Raw genomic sequence first — 13,221 nt, 5'->3', positions numbered from 1 at the left:
TGTTTCTCCACAATAATGGCAGTTTTGAGACCACATTGGTGCTCGTTTCTTAGCTGCCATTTTGTGAACTCTAATGCTCAAGTCTAGTTACTGGATTTCCTTGGATGCTAGTTCAAATGAGACTACATTAAGTCTAGCGATAACAAGGTGTGGAGCTGGATGAACACAGCAGGCCAAGCAGCATCTAGGAGCAGGAAAGCTGACGTTTCAGGCCTAGACCCTTAAGTCTAGGTTCTGTTTAGTCAATAATCTCTTCTAGGTTTCTTTACATCATAAACCACACACTAGTCTGTCTCTGATAGCATCATTTCAGTTGTCGCTGAATTCACAGAATTCTGCTAACTTTTTCAAATTGTTGCTAACACCGGAGATGGTTCTTTTTTTTAAAGAGTCATACTGCACGGAAACAGACCCTTCGGTCCAACTCGTCCATGCTCACCAGTTTTCAACAGCATGCTTGTTACTTTTGGTGAATCTGGCCCTTTCAGCCATTAATGGTTTTGGTGAAATGTGGTTCTGTAGGATTCCTTGTAGTTCTTCACAAGTTTTAGAACCCGACTTCTCTAGCTTTATTGGACTCTAGAGGTTAAAGGATCCTATCTCTCACCCCTGCACGTATTACTCTGGAATGCCATATTTCCTTCAATTTTCTCATCTTGAACAAAATAATGGAATCTGTGTAGGAGTTCTAACTCTCTGTATTTTCATCATATGGTTCTACAGTGCCAAAATTTCCCAATTTTTTTCTAAATGGGAAGGACTGAGCACGATAATACCACAATACTTTCAGTATTCCTTGCCTTTTCCCTTTTTAAAAGTAAGTATTCCTGAGGCTGTTTTTTTTCTGAGACTACCCCCAAGCTCAAAATGATTTCGACCATGTAGGATACTCATTACTCAGTGAATCTTCAGGGTGGACAACACTCTACCTGCTTTGATGCAGTGATTACATCTTCTGATTTCTTTACTTGTTTGTTGCGAGTCCCTCCAAGATCTGCAGTGAGATCACAATTCTGTCTTTTTTTGACAAGTCAGTGGATTAACCAGTGCAACTCAAAGCAGTTTTTTTATCCTCATTGACACTTTTCCTGTGTTACCTTCCATGAACTAGGAAGTCAAAGTGTTAACCAGCAGGAACTTTAATAAAGAGATGTTTACTCTAGAGACAGCAAGGTTAAACTGAACTGTTTCCTGTCCAAAACAGCTGACGAGTTGTCACATGATTGGACTCAAATTGATAGTCCACCATACTTGTACAAATACACAAGACTTCTATTTCGCGTGTCACTGTAAATGTCTCACTTCGTTCATGAAGCATGTAGGAAATTACTGTTGTCCCAAGAATACTTTCTAAGATAAGAGGCAGTTAACTTCCTTCTCTAACAACAGATAGTAGTTAAGAAATAGCAACCTGTCCATTTGAAAGATCTTACTACACCTGGAAATAAAAATGCCAGCATCAATTCAGAGATTCCAAAATTTAATTTGGTCAACTCAATAATCATAATGAAAAATGTAATGTTTTAAATGAAACATTGAGAAATCCTGTTTATTTACTGAAAGAATTATTTTACAAGAGTTCATGGTTCAAAGCAAAATTGTTGCTATGTGAGTGTCAAACAATGCAAGTATTACATATTATTTTGGGTAATAACCTATACTCTAAAACCAGAACCAGTTAATTAAGCATGAATTACCAAGCAAATTATAGACGGTCATGTACACAGAAAATGGCAGGTAGTACTAAAGCAGTTCTTACAAATTAGCATGACAGTCGATTCAACATGTATATCATCAATTGCTGTAAAAATTCTTCAAAACTCTATCTTCCTCTGAAAACAAAATTTGCTCATCTTTTACTTAGACGGAGTCTGACCTCCAGCCAATGGTAGACCACAAAACGACTAGAGTTCCACAGGCACAGCCTTCATCAGAAGTGGCAGAAATCTGCAGAATCTTCTCAACTGTGTTCTACGATCTAGATTTTTTTTCTTTATTCGTTCATGGGATGAGGGCATCACCTCAACGCAGCATTTATTGTCTATCCTTAACTGCTTAGGGAGTAGTTGAGTGTCAACCACATTGCTGTGGGTCTGGAATAACATGTAAGCCAGACCAGGGAAGGATGGCAGTTTCTTTCCTTAAAGGGCATTAGTGATCCACTAATGGCAAAGATTCACTAACGTTCTCTTCGAGTAAGGGAAAGAGCTGCAGCAGCAACTATATAAATGTCTGTTCACAGATTCTGTATCTGACCTCCATCATCTCCAGCTTACCTATCCAGCGCCACTGGGATCATATTCTGCAGCCAAGCAATGCGTCCCATTTGTATTTTTTTTACCATTTTCAGTCATCCAGTAAGTCTTGGATTACAATCTCTTTCAGATTTAGTTTGCTTTCTCTCTTTCCCTTTTCAATTTGGGTGTATCCCAAAAAACGAGCTTTGAATCAACAGATTTCACATTGTATATTATCTGACAGATGTATCAAAAATCTATCAAATTTCAGCCATATCTCTGAAGCATTTAACACATTTATTTTAATTTCATCCTAAAGCTATACCTTGTTTTCTTTGTCTTGGAGGCATTTCCCGTTTCCATATTTCTATGCTATTCTTCCACTAGATCATAATTTAGGGTTAAAGAACCTTAAAGGGTAATTATACTCTATTTACACATCCTTCTGTCCTTTTCCACAATCAACATTAGTTGTCACTTGCATACTTTTTCTCCACTTAGTTTCTATTCTTAACTTTTAGGGAGCCACTTTTGACCATAATGTTCTATTTCAGAAGGCAGACCAGAAAAGGATAGCTGAAACCAATCTTTACACACTTTAAGAATCTTTTATTTTTGAAATACATATTTCAAACATGCACCCCCTAACCGAGCCATAAAGTTTCAGTCTGTTTTTGTTTACAACATTGTGAGGGTGCCCAGAGCAAAAGACAAAGGCAGTGATAATGGTGTTTAAGGAGAAAAAGATACAGTGCAGCTCAGTGACTGGTACTACTGCCACACAGTGCCAGGGACCGAGGTTCAAATCTACCCTTGGATGACTGTCTGTGTCGAATTTGCATATTCTCCCTGTGTCTGTATGGGCTTTCTCTGGGTAGACCAGTTTCCTCCCACAGTCCAAAGGTGTGCAGGTTAGGCAGGTTGGCCATGGGATATGCAGGGTTACAGGGATAGGGTAGGGGGATGGGTCTGGGAGGGATGCTCTTCAGAGGGACAGTACAGGCCAAATGGCCTGCTTGCACACTGCAGGGGTTCTAAGATATGTAAAATAAGTGTATATTTTAGCTTGAGAAAGGAGAAAAATAAATCATTCTGCTCAACAGTATTAAGCAAAAATTTCTAACTCCTTTGAGTTCTGAAGAATCATACTAGACTTGAAATGTTAAACCTCTTTTTCTCTCCAAAAGTACTGCCAAATCAGCAGAGCTTCTCCAACACATTCAGTTTTATTTCAGATTTCCAGCAATCAGAGTTTTTTGCTTTTTATTGTGGTTGAGTTTTCTTTCCATTTCGTAGTTTTGTTAGCTTGAACTGCACACGATTGCACGTTAGAAGTATTGCTTAAAAATTGATATAACTTCAGAAGTAGTATTAAAAAAGAATAAACAGGGTGAAGTATAATTTGCACAAAATGCTACATACAGTTAACACCCTAAACGCATTTCTGGACACTAGAAGATAAGAATAACAAAGTATATTCAGGGTGAAGCAGCAATTCATGTGTGCTTCATTCAATCTAGTCTATTTTGTTTGCTATAACAAGGTGTAGAGCTGGATAAACACAGCAGGCCAAGCACCATCATAGGAGCAGGAGAACTGACGTTTCAAGCCTAGACCATTCTTCCAGACCTTCTCCAGCATCTGCAGTTCCTACTATCTCTGAAACTATTTTATTTGAAGCTCACTTTATGGCTTCTTCTACATTCTTCAGCCTGCCCAGTGACAGACTGGGCAAGTGCTTTGTGGAACACCTGTACTTTTTTTCTGAAAAATGAACTTCGACTTCTGGTTGCCTGCTACTTGATCACACTGCCGTATTCCCTGACCCACATTTCTGTCTCAGGCCTGCTGCAGTACTTAAGCAAGGTTCAGCACCGGCTAGAAGAATAGCATCTCATATTCTGCTTGGGGATCCTGTAGCCTTCATGGCTCGATAGCAAATTCAATGATTTCTCTCTCTTTAGGTTCCATTTCTGTCTGTCTGTTCACCCCTTTCTCTTCTTCCTCCTCCCCCTCCCCACACCATCTGCAGCACATATACTACGCTTTCCTAGCTACTATTAGTTCTGAATAAGGGTCACCGGACTCAGAATATTACCTCAGCTTTCGCTCCACAGATGCTGCCAGACCTGTTGAGTTTCTCCAGCAATCTATGCTTCTGTGTTATGATTTCCAGCTGGATGGGTATTTGAATAGGAAGGGTTTAGAGGGATATGGACGAAATGTGGGCAAATGGAACTAAGTCAGTTTGTGATATCTGGTCAGCGCCAAAGGGTCTGTTTCAATGCTGTATGATGCTATGACTCTACAGAAGTATTATCATGAAGTATGTGATCCTCTGTAAGATCCTTCCATCCACAATTCAATAACTTTCAGGTGACAAGAAAGGAGTTAATAAAAGCTAGAGTGGAATATTTAAGCTTAGTCTGACAAAACATACATAAAGGAACTTCTATTTAAAGAACAGAAATAATTAAAAGATGGACAAGAATTATGCATAAACAAGATGAATAAAGAAAATCCTAAAATTAATTGCATGATTTTGTTAGAAAGCTTCAGCATTTTGTTTCAATATACTGCAGAAAGCTTTGAATTGCTTGCTTATCTTGCTCATTGGCTGGGGCTCAATGAGTAAGCATGCAGCATGTTGCAATTCCTCACAGCACCCCCCTCGGTTGTAGACACAATGAGAAAATAAGTGAAACTTAACTGTGCATTTTTCACACTGCAGCACTTCTGCCAGAAATTCTTCTAACAATCTGCCAAGTGCTATATTTAACAGCATCTGACAATCAAACAAACAATCAACTGTTCCAAAGATAACTCAACTTCTCATTGTTGAATAACTTCCACACCATGTAGAACTTACAAAAACAAAAAAAAAGACAGAATATAGGGCAACATTTTGCATTCCAAAGAAATTGGCATTCTTTACAAGACTTTGCATGTATACGGAAACATTCAGACTATACAAGATATTTCCAAATAGCTTTCACTAACCATAGCGATGTAAGGTTTCATCTCCCACGCCTGTGTATTTGTGTTATCTATTATGATAGGAGAGTAACCTTTTTCCATGGCTTCCCTGGCTGAAAAAATATGATCAGAATTAAATTTATTTAACAAAATTTACAATTAATGGTAGCAAACACAGTGCATATGTCAAGGCTCAATTTGCATGATAAGTTTAAATAAAATTTGTTTATCTTCTCTCAATTACTTTTGAATATATGCAATATTTCAATTAAACATGTGCAAGTGTTTCAAAATTCAAATTAAAAATAATACACAAATCTTAGTATAACTTAAAAGTTTCAGTAAAAAGGATTTATTTTATAATTATCTCTTTGCATTCTTGATTTTCCACTTCTGTGGAATACTTGATATTCACACGTAAACTAAATATGCCAGATAGAAACAGAATTCAGAACTCCTTTACAACTAGTTATGTATTTACAATACTTTTTGGTCCAATAATGTGGAAATAAGTATTTTCCTAGTTTTCACATTCCGTGTGATGTTCATATCCACTCAAGGTTGTGACCAGATGTACACTGATCTTTACGGTAACATTACTGAATCCCAAACACAGAAGAATGTTATCAGTGTCAATGTCTCTTTTATTGCATAATTTTTGCTCAATATCTCTTTTATCATCTGTGGAAGCAACACACTCCTCATTTAAATACAATTCCAAAACCATATCACCCTGGTGACCAAATTCTTATGTATGAATCTTGACAGGTATTGACGATTAGCAGTTAAACAGGTAAGCTCAAAGAAAGGACGCTATCTACAGCTGCAGGATAGAGTATCAGGAGGGATATGACTGCACTGGAGAGGGTGCAGGGGAGATTTACCAGGCTGGAGAGCTTTAGCTATAAAGAGAGAGACTGGATAGAGACTGAGGGGGACATGACTGAGATGTCTAAAATTATGATGTGCATAGACAGGATAGACAGGAAGGAGCTTTTCCTTTTCATTATGGGATCAACGACCAAGCAGCATAGCTTTGAGGCAGGGGGCACAAGGTTTAAAGGGGATGTTACAAAAGATTTCTTACCCCACTGAGGGTGAGAGAATCTGAGTCACTGGCTACAAGTGTGGTGGTGGTGGTAGGAACTCTCATAACTTTTAAGAAGTGTTACATGTACACTTGTGATGTCAAGATATATAAGGCTCTCGGCCAAGTCTTGGAAAATAAGATTAGAATGGTTAGGTGATAATGGGAACTGCAGATGCTGGAGAATCCAAGATAACAAAGTGTGAAGCTGGATGAACACAGCAGGCCAAGCAGCATCTCAGGAGCACAAAAGCTTTTGTGCTCCTGAGATGCTCCTTAGACTGGTTAGGTGGTTGCTTTTGACCAGTGTAGACTCAATGGGCTGAAGGGCTTTTCTCTGTACTGTTGGCCTCTTATAGTTCTATAAATGAGTTAATGTGGTCCACTTTGGGACTAACAATTTAGGAATCAGGCAAGAGGTCTTATTTGGAGAATACTGGGAGCTAGGAACTAAAGAACCAGATTGTAAAGCTTCTAATCTCAAACTGTAGAGGAATAAACATAACAGTGAGGTTAATACAGAAAACAAATTTAAATAAGTACTTATGAGTGGAGGGGTTTGGTATAGAAGATTATGTTAATAACAGTTTCAGATCAAACAAAATGAAAGAGAGTACAGAAACAGTCATAAATTTTGTTTTGGGCACTGGAAATAAAGAGAAAACTAAAGGAAGAAATTAAACTAGCAGAGACAAATTAGAAATAATGTGCATTGAAAACAGAGAAAGAGATCAGGTTAGCATGTGTAGCCCAAAGCATTTGTTATGTAAATGCACTGAATATATCAGAAACAAACTGAACAAGTTACTGCCACAAATTCAACTTGGACCATGTGACATGGTAGCCTTTGTGAAGAAATGGTTCAAAGTGGGTAGAACTGAAATAAAGCTATACTGGATAACTAAGACTGCAGGAAAGATGGGAAAAGTGGTTTGAGGAAGAGTAGTCTCAACGAATAAGGATGAAAGCATTTCAGTGATAAGCAATGATATAACAAGTGTTAAGGAGACTGGGTAGAATTTTTAAAAAATTAGAAAGGATTAAGACCGTGGTATAGCAGTTCCCAAAATGTGAGCTGCAAATCAAATTGCAGTTGCAGATGCAGAAAATGGGTCCACAACGCTTCCTATTGAGAGATGGCTCCCTTTGCTGGAAACGAGGCAACTTCCAAACATGCAAACTTCAGGATTACTTTTCATTTGGCTGAATAGATGGGTTGTGATGCAAAGTGATGCCAACATCATGGGTTCAATTCCCATAATGGCTGAGGTTACTATGAAGGTCCTTCCTCCTTGACTCTCCCCTCAGTTGAGGTGTGGTGATCCTCAGGTTGAACCAGCACCAGTCATCTCTCTCTCTCTCTCTCTCTCTCTCCAAAGAGAGTAGCCCTCAAAATATAGTGGCTTTATTTACTTCACTGCAAGAACAATGGACGATGAGAGGGCATTTATAATGTTCTTGTGTTTCAGTACCATTCCTTCATGTTAGAAATCAAGTACATTTATTCGACCATTTAATGTAAATGAGGAAAATAATTTAGCCTGATATCTGTTGTAAAGAAATTGCTTATGCTTATACGTGAGGGTAGGGGTGATCGATCATCTTGAAATTTTTCAGCTGATAAGGAGAGCTTGTATAGATTTGCAAAGTGCCTTAAGAAAATGACTGAATTATTTGAACTCATAATAAAGGGGAGGACAGGGAATGGCTATGAATGTTATTGAAATTGACTTCCAGAAGATGACTGATGTAGTCCATCACAAGTAACCAAAAACTAAAGCTGAAATGATAAAATTTAGACAAATTATTGACCTGGATTATGAAACTGGCTGAACAAAAGGAAACAGAGATAACAGAGTCTAACCGAGAAAATGCATTTAGTGGTATCCCACAAAAATCTGTGTCAGTTGACAACTATTTGTTGAATAAATTAATAACTTTGGAGGAAGACCAAAAACCACATATGCAAATTTGCTACTGACACAAGGACAGTAGTACTGTAAGCAGTATGGATGAAACCATAAAATCGAGGAAAAATTATCAGATTTAACAAATGGGAGAAATCATGGCAAATAAATTTAATTAAAGAATTACAGAAAATTACTTTAATAAAAGTGATAGTTCAATTGAGCAAAGGCTTGGTTAGACCACATTGGTGTCATATGCAGTGCTGCGCATCAACTAAGGAAGAATATAATTGTCTTCAAGACAGTGCAGTGTAGATTTACTAGAACGATAACAAGCTTGAGGAGAGATTAAACAAAGTAGCCCTGAATGTCCAAAAAGTTTGAAGATTATAGTGGGCTTTTTAAAAGATATTCCCAAATGTAACCTTTTTCAATGAGAATTGTACAACAAATATAACATTCAAGTAGTTTTTGAATGAACGCAAAGTTGAAATGGTTCACCTGTGTAGAAAGCAATGTAATAGATTCACTTCTGCAATACTGTCTAAAGTAATGAAGAATACATTTTTAAAAAATTCTCACCTCTCTTTTGATTCCATTCATGAGCTTTTCCAATCAAACTTGAATCAAACTGGTAGCGTCCATTTCGACAAAAATATTCATCTGTGCTGAAAATTATTCCATTAGGCCCCTGTTGAACAAGCATTCTGTCCAAGTGCAATGAAAGCTCAATTAATTATGTGCAAGATCTCAACTTTTCAAACTATGCAACAAGCTAGTCAAAAAAAAAAGTCAGTCGCAATTTGGAAATATATTTCGCTTAGCACAGGTAGGCAAATGATGTCAATCAAGCATTAAACAAAAAGACATCTGATAAGATTTCATTTGGTAACAGATTGGCTCTCGACATTAAATTGTAAGATTGCCTATTAGCATAATGACACAGGACTGCTCAACATAGAGATTATAATGTGTAGAGCTGGATGAATGCAGCAGGCCAAGCAGCCTCAGAGGTGCAGGAAGGCTGACGTTTCGGGCCTAGACCCTTCTTCAGAAATGGGGAAGGGGAAGGAGGTTCTGAAATAAATAGGGAGACGGGGCGGGGGGGGGGGGGGGGATAGAAGATGGATAGAGGAGAACATGGAGACTGGTGGTTCTAGGGTGACTTTGATTCTGCAAAGTGGTTCTTCCAGAAGGGTGCAGCAATTATCAAGGGTGATTTTAACCTACATATAGGCTGGAAAATCAGATACAAAAATGTGGTCAAAATGAGAAATTCATTCAATGTTTTTGGAATAGTTTCTGAGATTAACATGTTATGGCAGAGAGAGAGGAGGCTATAGTAGACCTTATTTTGACAAACAAGATAGGATTAATTACTCACATAGGTAAAAGTGTCCCTGGGTAGCAGGGACCATAACATGACTGAACTTCATACACATTGCAAGGTAAAATGATGTGGGTCCAAGACTACGATTTTGAATTTGAACAAGGACATTTAGGAGGATGTGAAAGCAGAGTAAATGAAAGACAACTGGCAAATTAAGTTAAGGGATAGATCAAATGAGAGGCAGTGGCAAACACCTAAGGGAATATTCCCAGAAAGTACAGAATAGAGACAGTCTAACAAATTAGAAAATCTTTACGGGAAGGCTGTGCCACCTGTGGTTAAATAGAAAAAGTCAAGATAACATCAAACTCGAAGAAAAGACACAATTTTGCAAAGGTAGGTTGCTGGTCAACAGACTGGACACAATATAAAAAGTGGGAAAGAATTACTACAAGGTATCAGAGGGAAAAGTTAGAGTACAAAGGAAAATAGTCAAAAACATAAGAACAGATGGGAAATGCGTCTTCACATATTAAAAATAACTAACAAAGATTAAGTGTTGGTTCTAAAGAAAATGAGTTTGGGGAATTAGGAATGGGTGATAAACTGATGGCAGACAAATTGAACAAATATTTTTCTTCATTCTCAATAGAGAGGAAAAAAGTTGCATCCTGGTAATAGCTATAAATCTGGAATTTAAAGTGAGGAGGCACTCAAGAATATTACAAATACCAAGGCAGTAGTCTTGAGTAAATTGCTAGAGTCACAAATTGCTGAGTCCTCAGGTCCTAAAGGCTTTCGTCTTAAAAGATGTAGCCGATTAAATAATTGATGCAATAGTTTTCATTTTCAAAACTTATTAAATTTGGGGAAGATTCCTTTAGATTGGAAAATAACTAATATAACTTCTTTATTAAATAAAAGGTGGCAGAAAGCAGGAGTCAACAGGCTTTAACATGTCAGAAGGAAAATGATAGAAAGATGTTGTAACAAGGTACTTAGGTAAGTTCAAGGTAATCAGCTGGACAACATGGTTTTGTTAAAGGGAAATCATGTTTAATTTATTGGAGTTCTTTGAGGATGCAACTTGTATTATAGATCCTGGGGAATCAGTAGATGTATTGTGCTTAGATTACCAGAAGGCATTTGGTAAGGTGTCACATTAAAGGTGATTGGAGTAAAAAAAAGCTCATGGCATTAGGGGTAGCATGTTGGCATGGATATAAGAGTGACCTGCTTACAAGAAGCAGAGACTAGGAACAAATGGAACTTTTTCAGGTTGACAGTGTGTTACAAGTGAGGTCTGAACTCTTTACAATTTACATAAATGTATGAAGGCAGATAAATCTCCTAGTCCTGATCAGATATATCCAAGAACCCTGCATGAGGCTAGAGAAGAAATTGTGGGGGCCCTAACTGATTTATTTGCATCATTAGCCACAGAGGAGGTTCCCAAAGACTGGAGGGTAGCGAATGTTATGCCCTTATTCAAGAAGAACTGCAAAGAAAAACCTGGGAATTACAGAATAGTAAGCTTAACATCTGTAGTAGCTAAGTTACTTGAGAAGATTCTGAGGGATAAGATATTGATTCATTTGGAAAGACAGGGTTTGGTTAGGAGTAGTCAGCATGTTTTTGTGCATGAGAGATCATCCCTCACAAATGTGTTAGAGTTCTTTGATGAAGTGACCAGGAAGGTTGATGAGGGTAGGGCAGTAGATGTAATCTATATGGATTTCAGTAAGGTCTTTGATAAGGTTCCACATGGAAAGCCGCTCTGGAAGGTTAGATCGGACGGAATCTATGGAGATCTGGCAAATTGTATACACAACTGGCTTGATGGTAGGAAGCAGACTATGAGAGTGGAAGGATGCTTGTCGGACTGGAGGCCCATGACTAGTGGCGTGCACACTGGCCTTCATCAGTCAGGGCATTGAGTACAGAAGTTGGGAAGTTATGTTGCAGTTGTACAGGAGGTTGGCGAGGCCGCCCTTGGAGTATTGTGTTCAGTTCTGGTCATCTTGCTAATGGAAGGATGTTATTAAACTGGAATGAGTGCAGAAGAAATTTACATGTATGATGTCAGGATTCAATGGACTGAGTTAAGGGAGAGGTTGGACAAGCAAGGGCCTTTTTCTTTAGAACATAGGAGACTGAAGGGGGATCTTACAGAAGTATATAAGATCATGAGAGACATGGATAGGGTAAATGCACTCAGTCTTTTTCCCCCAGAGTTGGGGAATCGAGGACTAGAGGGCATCAGTTTAAGGTAAGAGGAGAAACAATACATGGGAGCCTGAGGAGTGACTCTTTAACACTGAGGGTGGCATGCATATGGAATGAACTGCCAGCAGAAGTCATTGAGACAGGTACACTAACAACATTTAAAAGGCATTTGGATGGACACATGGACTGAAAAGGTTTAGAAGATATGGGCCAAGTGTAGGAAAATGAGGTTAGTCTGGACCAGTTTGTGCTGAAGGGCCTGTCTCCATGCTGTAGGTCTCTGACTCTAAATGATTTGGATGAAGGGACCAACTATATGGAAGCTAAATTTGTTGAGGACTCAAAAATAGGTGGGAAAATGAATTGTGAAGAGGACACAATGAGCCTCCAATGGGATAAATAGGTTAAATGAACATTGTGAGGATTGTGAAAGGGAGATGAGGTGCGTAGGCAAGTAATTCTCCATCTCCAAAGAATATTCTTTTATGAACACCTCTTTTTCTTGCCATCCTCTTCTTCGTCTGGATAAAGGTTAGCGAAGTCATTGTAGTCCAAAAGAGCTATCAGTATCTTTACAATGTACTCTGGCAGGATTGTGCACCTCATTTCCCCTGTCACCTTATTCAGGCATCAGTGATATCAATGCAGCCTCAGTTTGCTAAAGGATGCATCAGAGGCTGTTTCCTGCAACCTCCAGGATTCAGAAAAGAGTTAACAGGATGATGCCAGGAATAGAGAGTTTGAGTTATAAAGAGCTGTTAGATGATGATGATTTCACATGTTAACTGCTTCCTATTTGTTTTATAAAGTAGCTAGGTTGCCCTAAAGTGGGCCGTTTTAATTGCGTATCTCTTTTTTGCCCTATTATTACAAGTACCCTGCTTATACACTATATCAGGGGCGGGGAACCTGTGGCCTTAAGGCCACATGCAGCCTTTTGGGTCCTAGTTGCAGCTTTCTGCCTATTTGTCCGCAAATACTAAATCCACCTTCTTAAATCTGTGTACCATTTCAAAAATTTTTACTGGTAACCCAGTCATGACAAAAACTAAGAAAAGAACATTAAAAGGAAAAGAACAGAGTATTCAATGAAGAATGGAAATTGCAGTATTATGTCGTTGCTGTGAAAATAAAAAGTGATGCATTTGCTCTGCAATGCCATAATTGCAACAGTGAAGAAATACGATGCATATCAGCATTTTGCAACTCATAAATATGCTAATCTGTAAGAAGAACCCTGAAAGCATACACTTAAGAAATTGAAAGATAAAAAGGAGCAGCAGCAGCAAGTATTCAAAATGATGTCTGGACATGGGACTGACATCACTGAAGCAATTTATAAAGTAGCATATATACATGGAAAAAGAGGTAATCCATTTAACAATGTGGAAATCATAAAAGAATGCAATGTTGAAGTTATAGGAGGTTCAGATTCAGGTAAAGTTAATAAGTACAAAC

At 38.2% G+C, this 13,221-nt stretch overlaps 1 protein-coding gene across 6 annotated transcripts in view; it reads right to left on the bottom strand.

Annotated features, from left to right (window-relative positions):
• n4bp2 (NEDD4 binding protein 2) overlaps window positions 1-13,221 on the bottom strand; it is an 89,323-nt gene that overhangs the window by 63,013 nt on the left and 13,089 nt on the right. For all 6 annotated transcript variants that reach the window (XR_007247585.2, XM_048531427.2, XM_048531433.2 and 3 more), the window contains 2 exons: window positions 8,790-8,914; window positions 5,238-5,326 (listed from right to left, as the gene is read on the bottom strand). Coding sequence is in view for 5 of the 6 variants with exons in the window: in XM_048531427.2 (XP_048387384.1) it covers window positions 5,238-5,326; window positions 8,790-8,914 (214 nt within the window). In the remaining variant the exon portion in view is untranslated. The remainder of the gene's footprint in view (window positions 1-5,237; window positions 5,327-8,789; window positions 8,915-13,221) is intronic.

This window comes from Stegostoma tigrinum, chromosome 1 (assembly GCF_030684315.1).
Source record: "Stegostoma tigrinum isolate sSteTig4 chromosome 1, sSteTig4.hap1, whole genome shotgun sequence".
Classification (NCBI taxonomy): Eukaryota; Metazoa; Chordata; class Chondrichthyes; order Orectolobiformes; family Stegostomatidae; genus Stegostoma; species Stegostoma tigrinum.
Note: the sequence above shows the minus strand (reverse complement) of the source record. Positions and strands in the feature narration are given on the sequence as shown.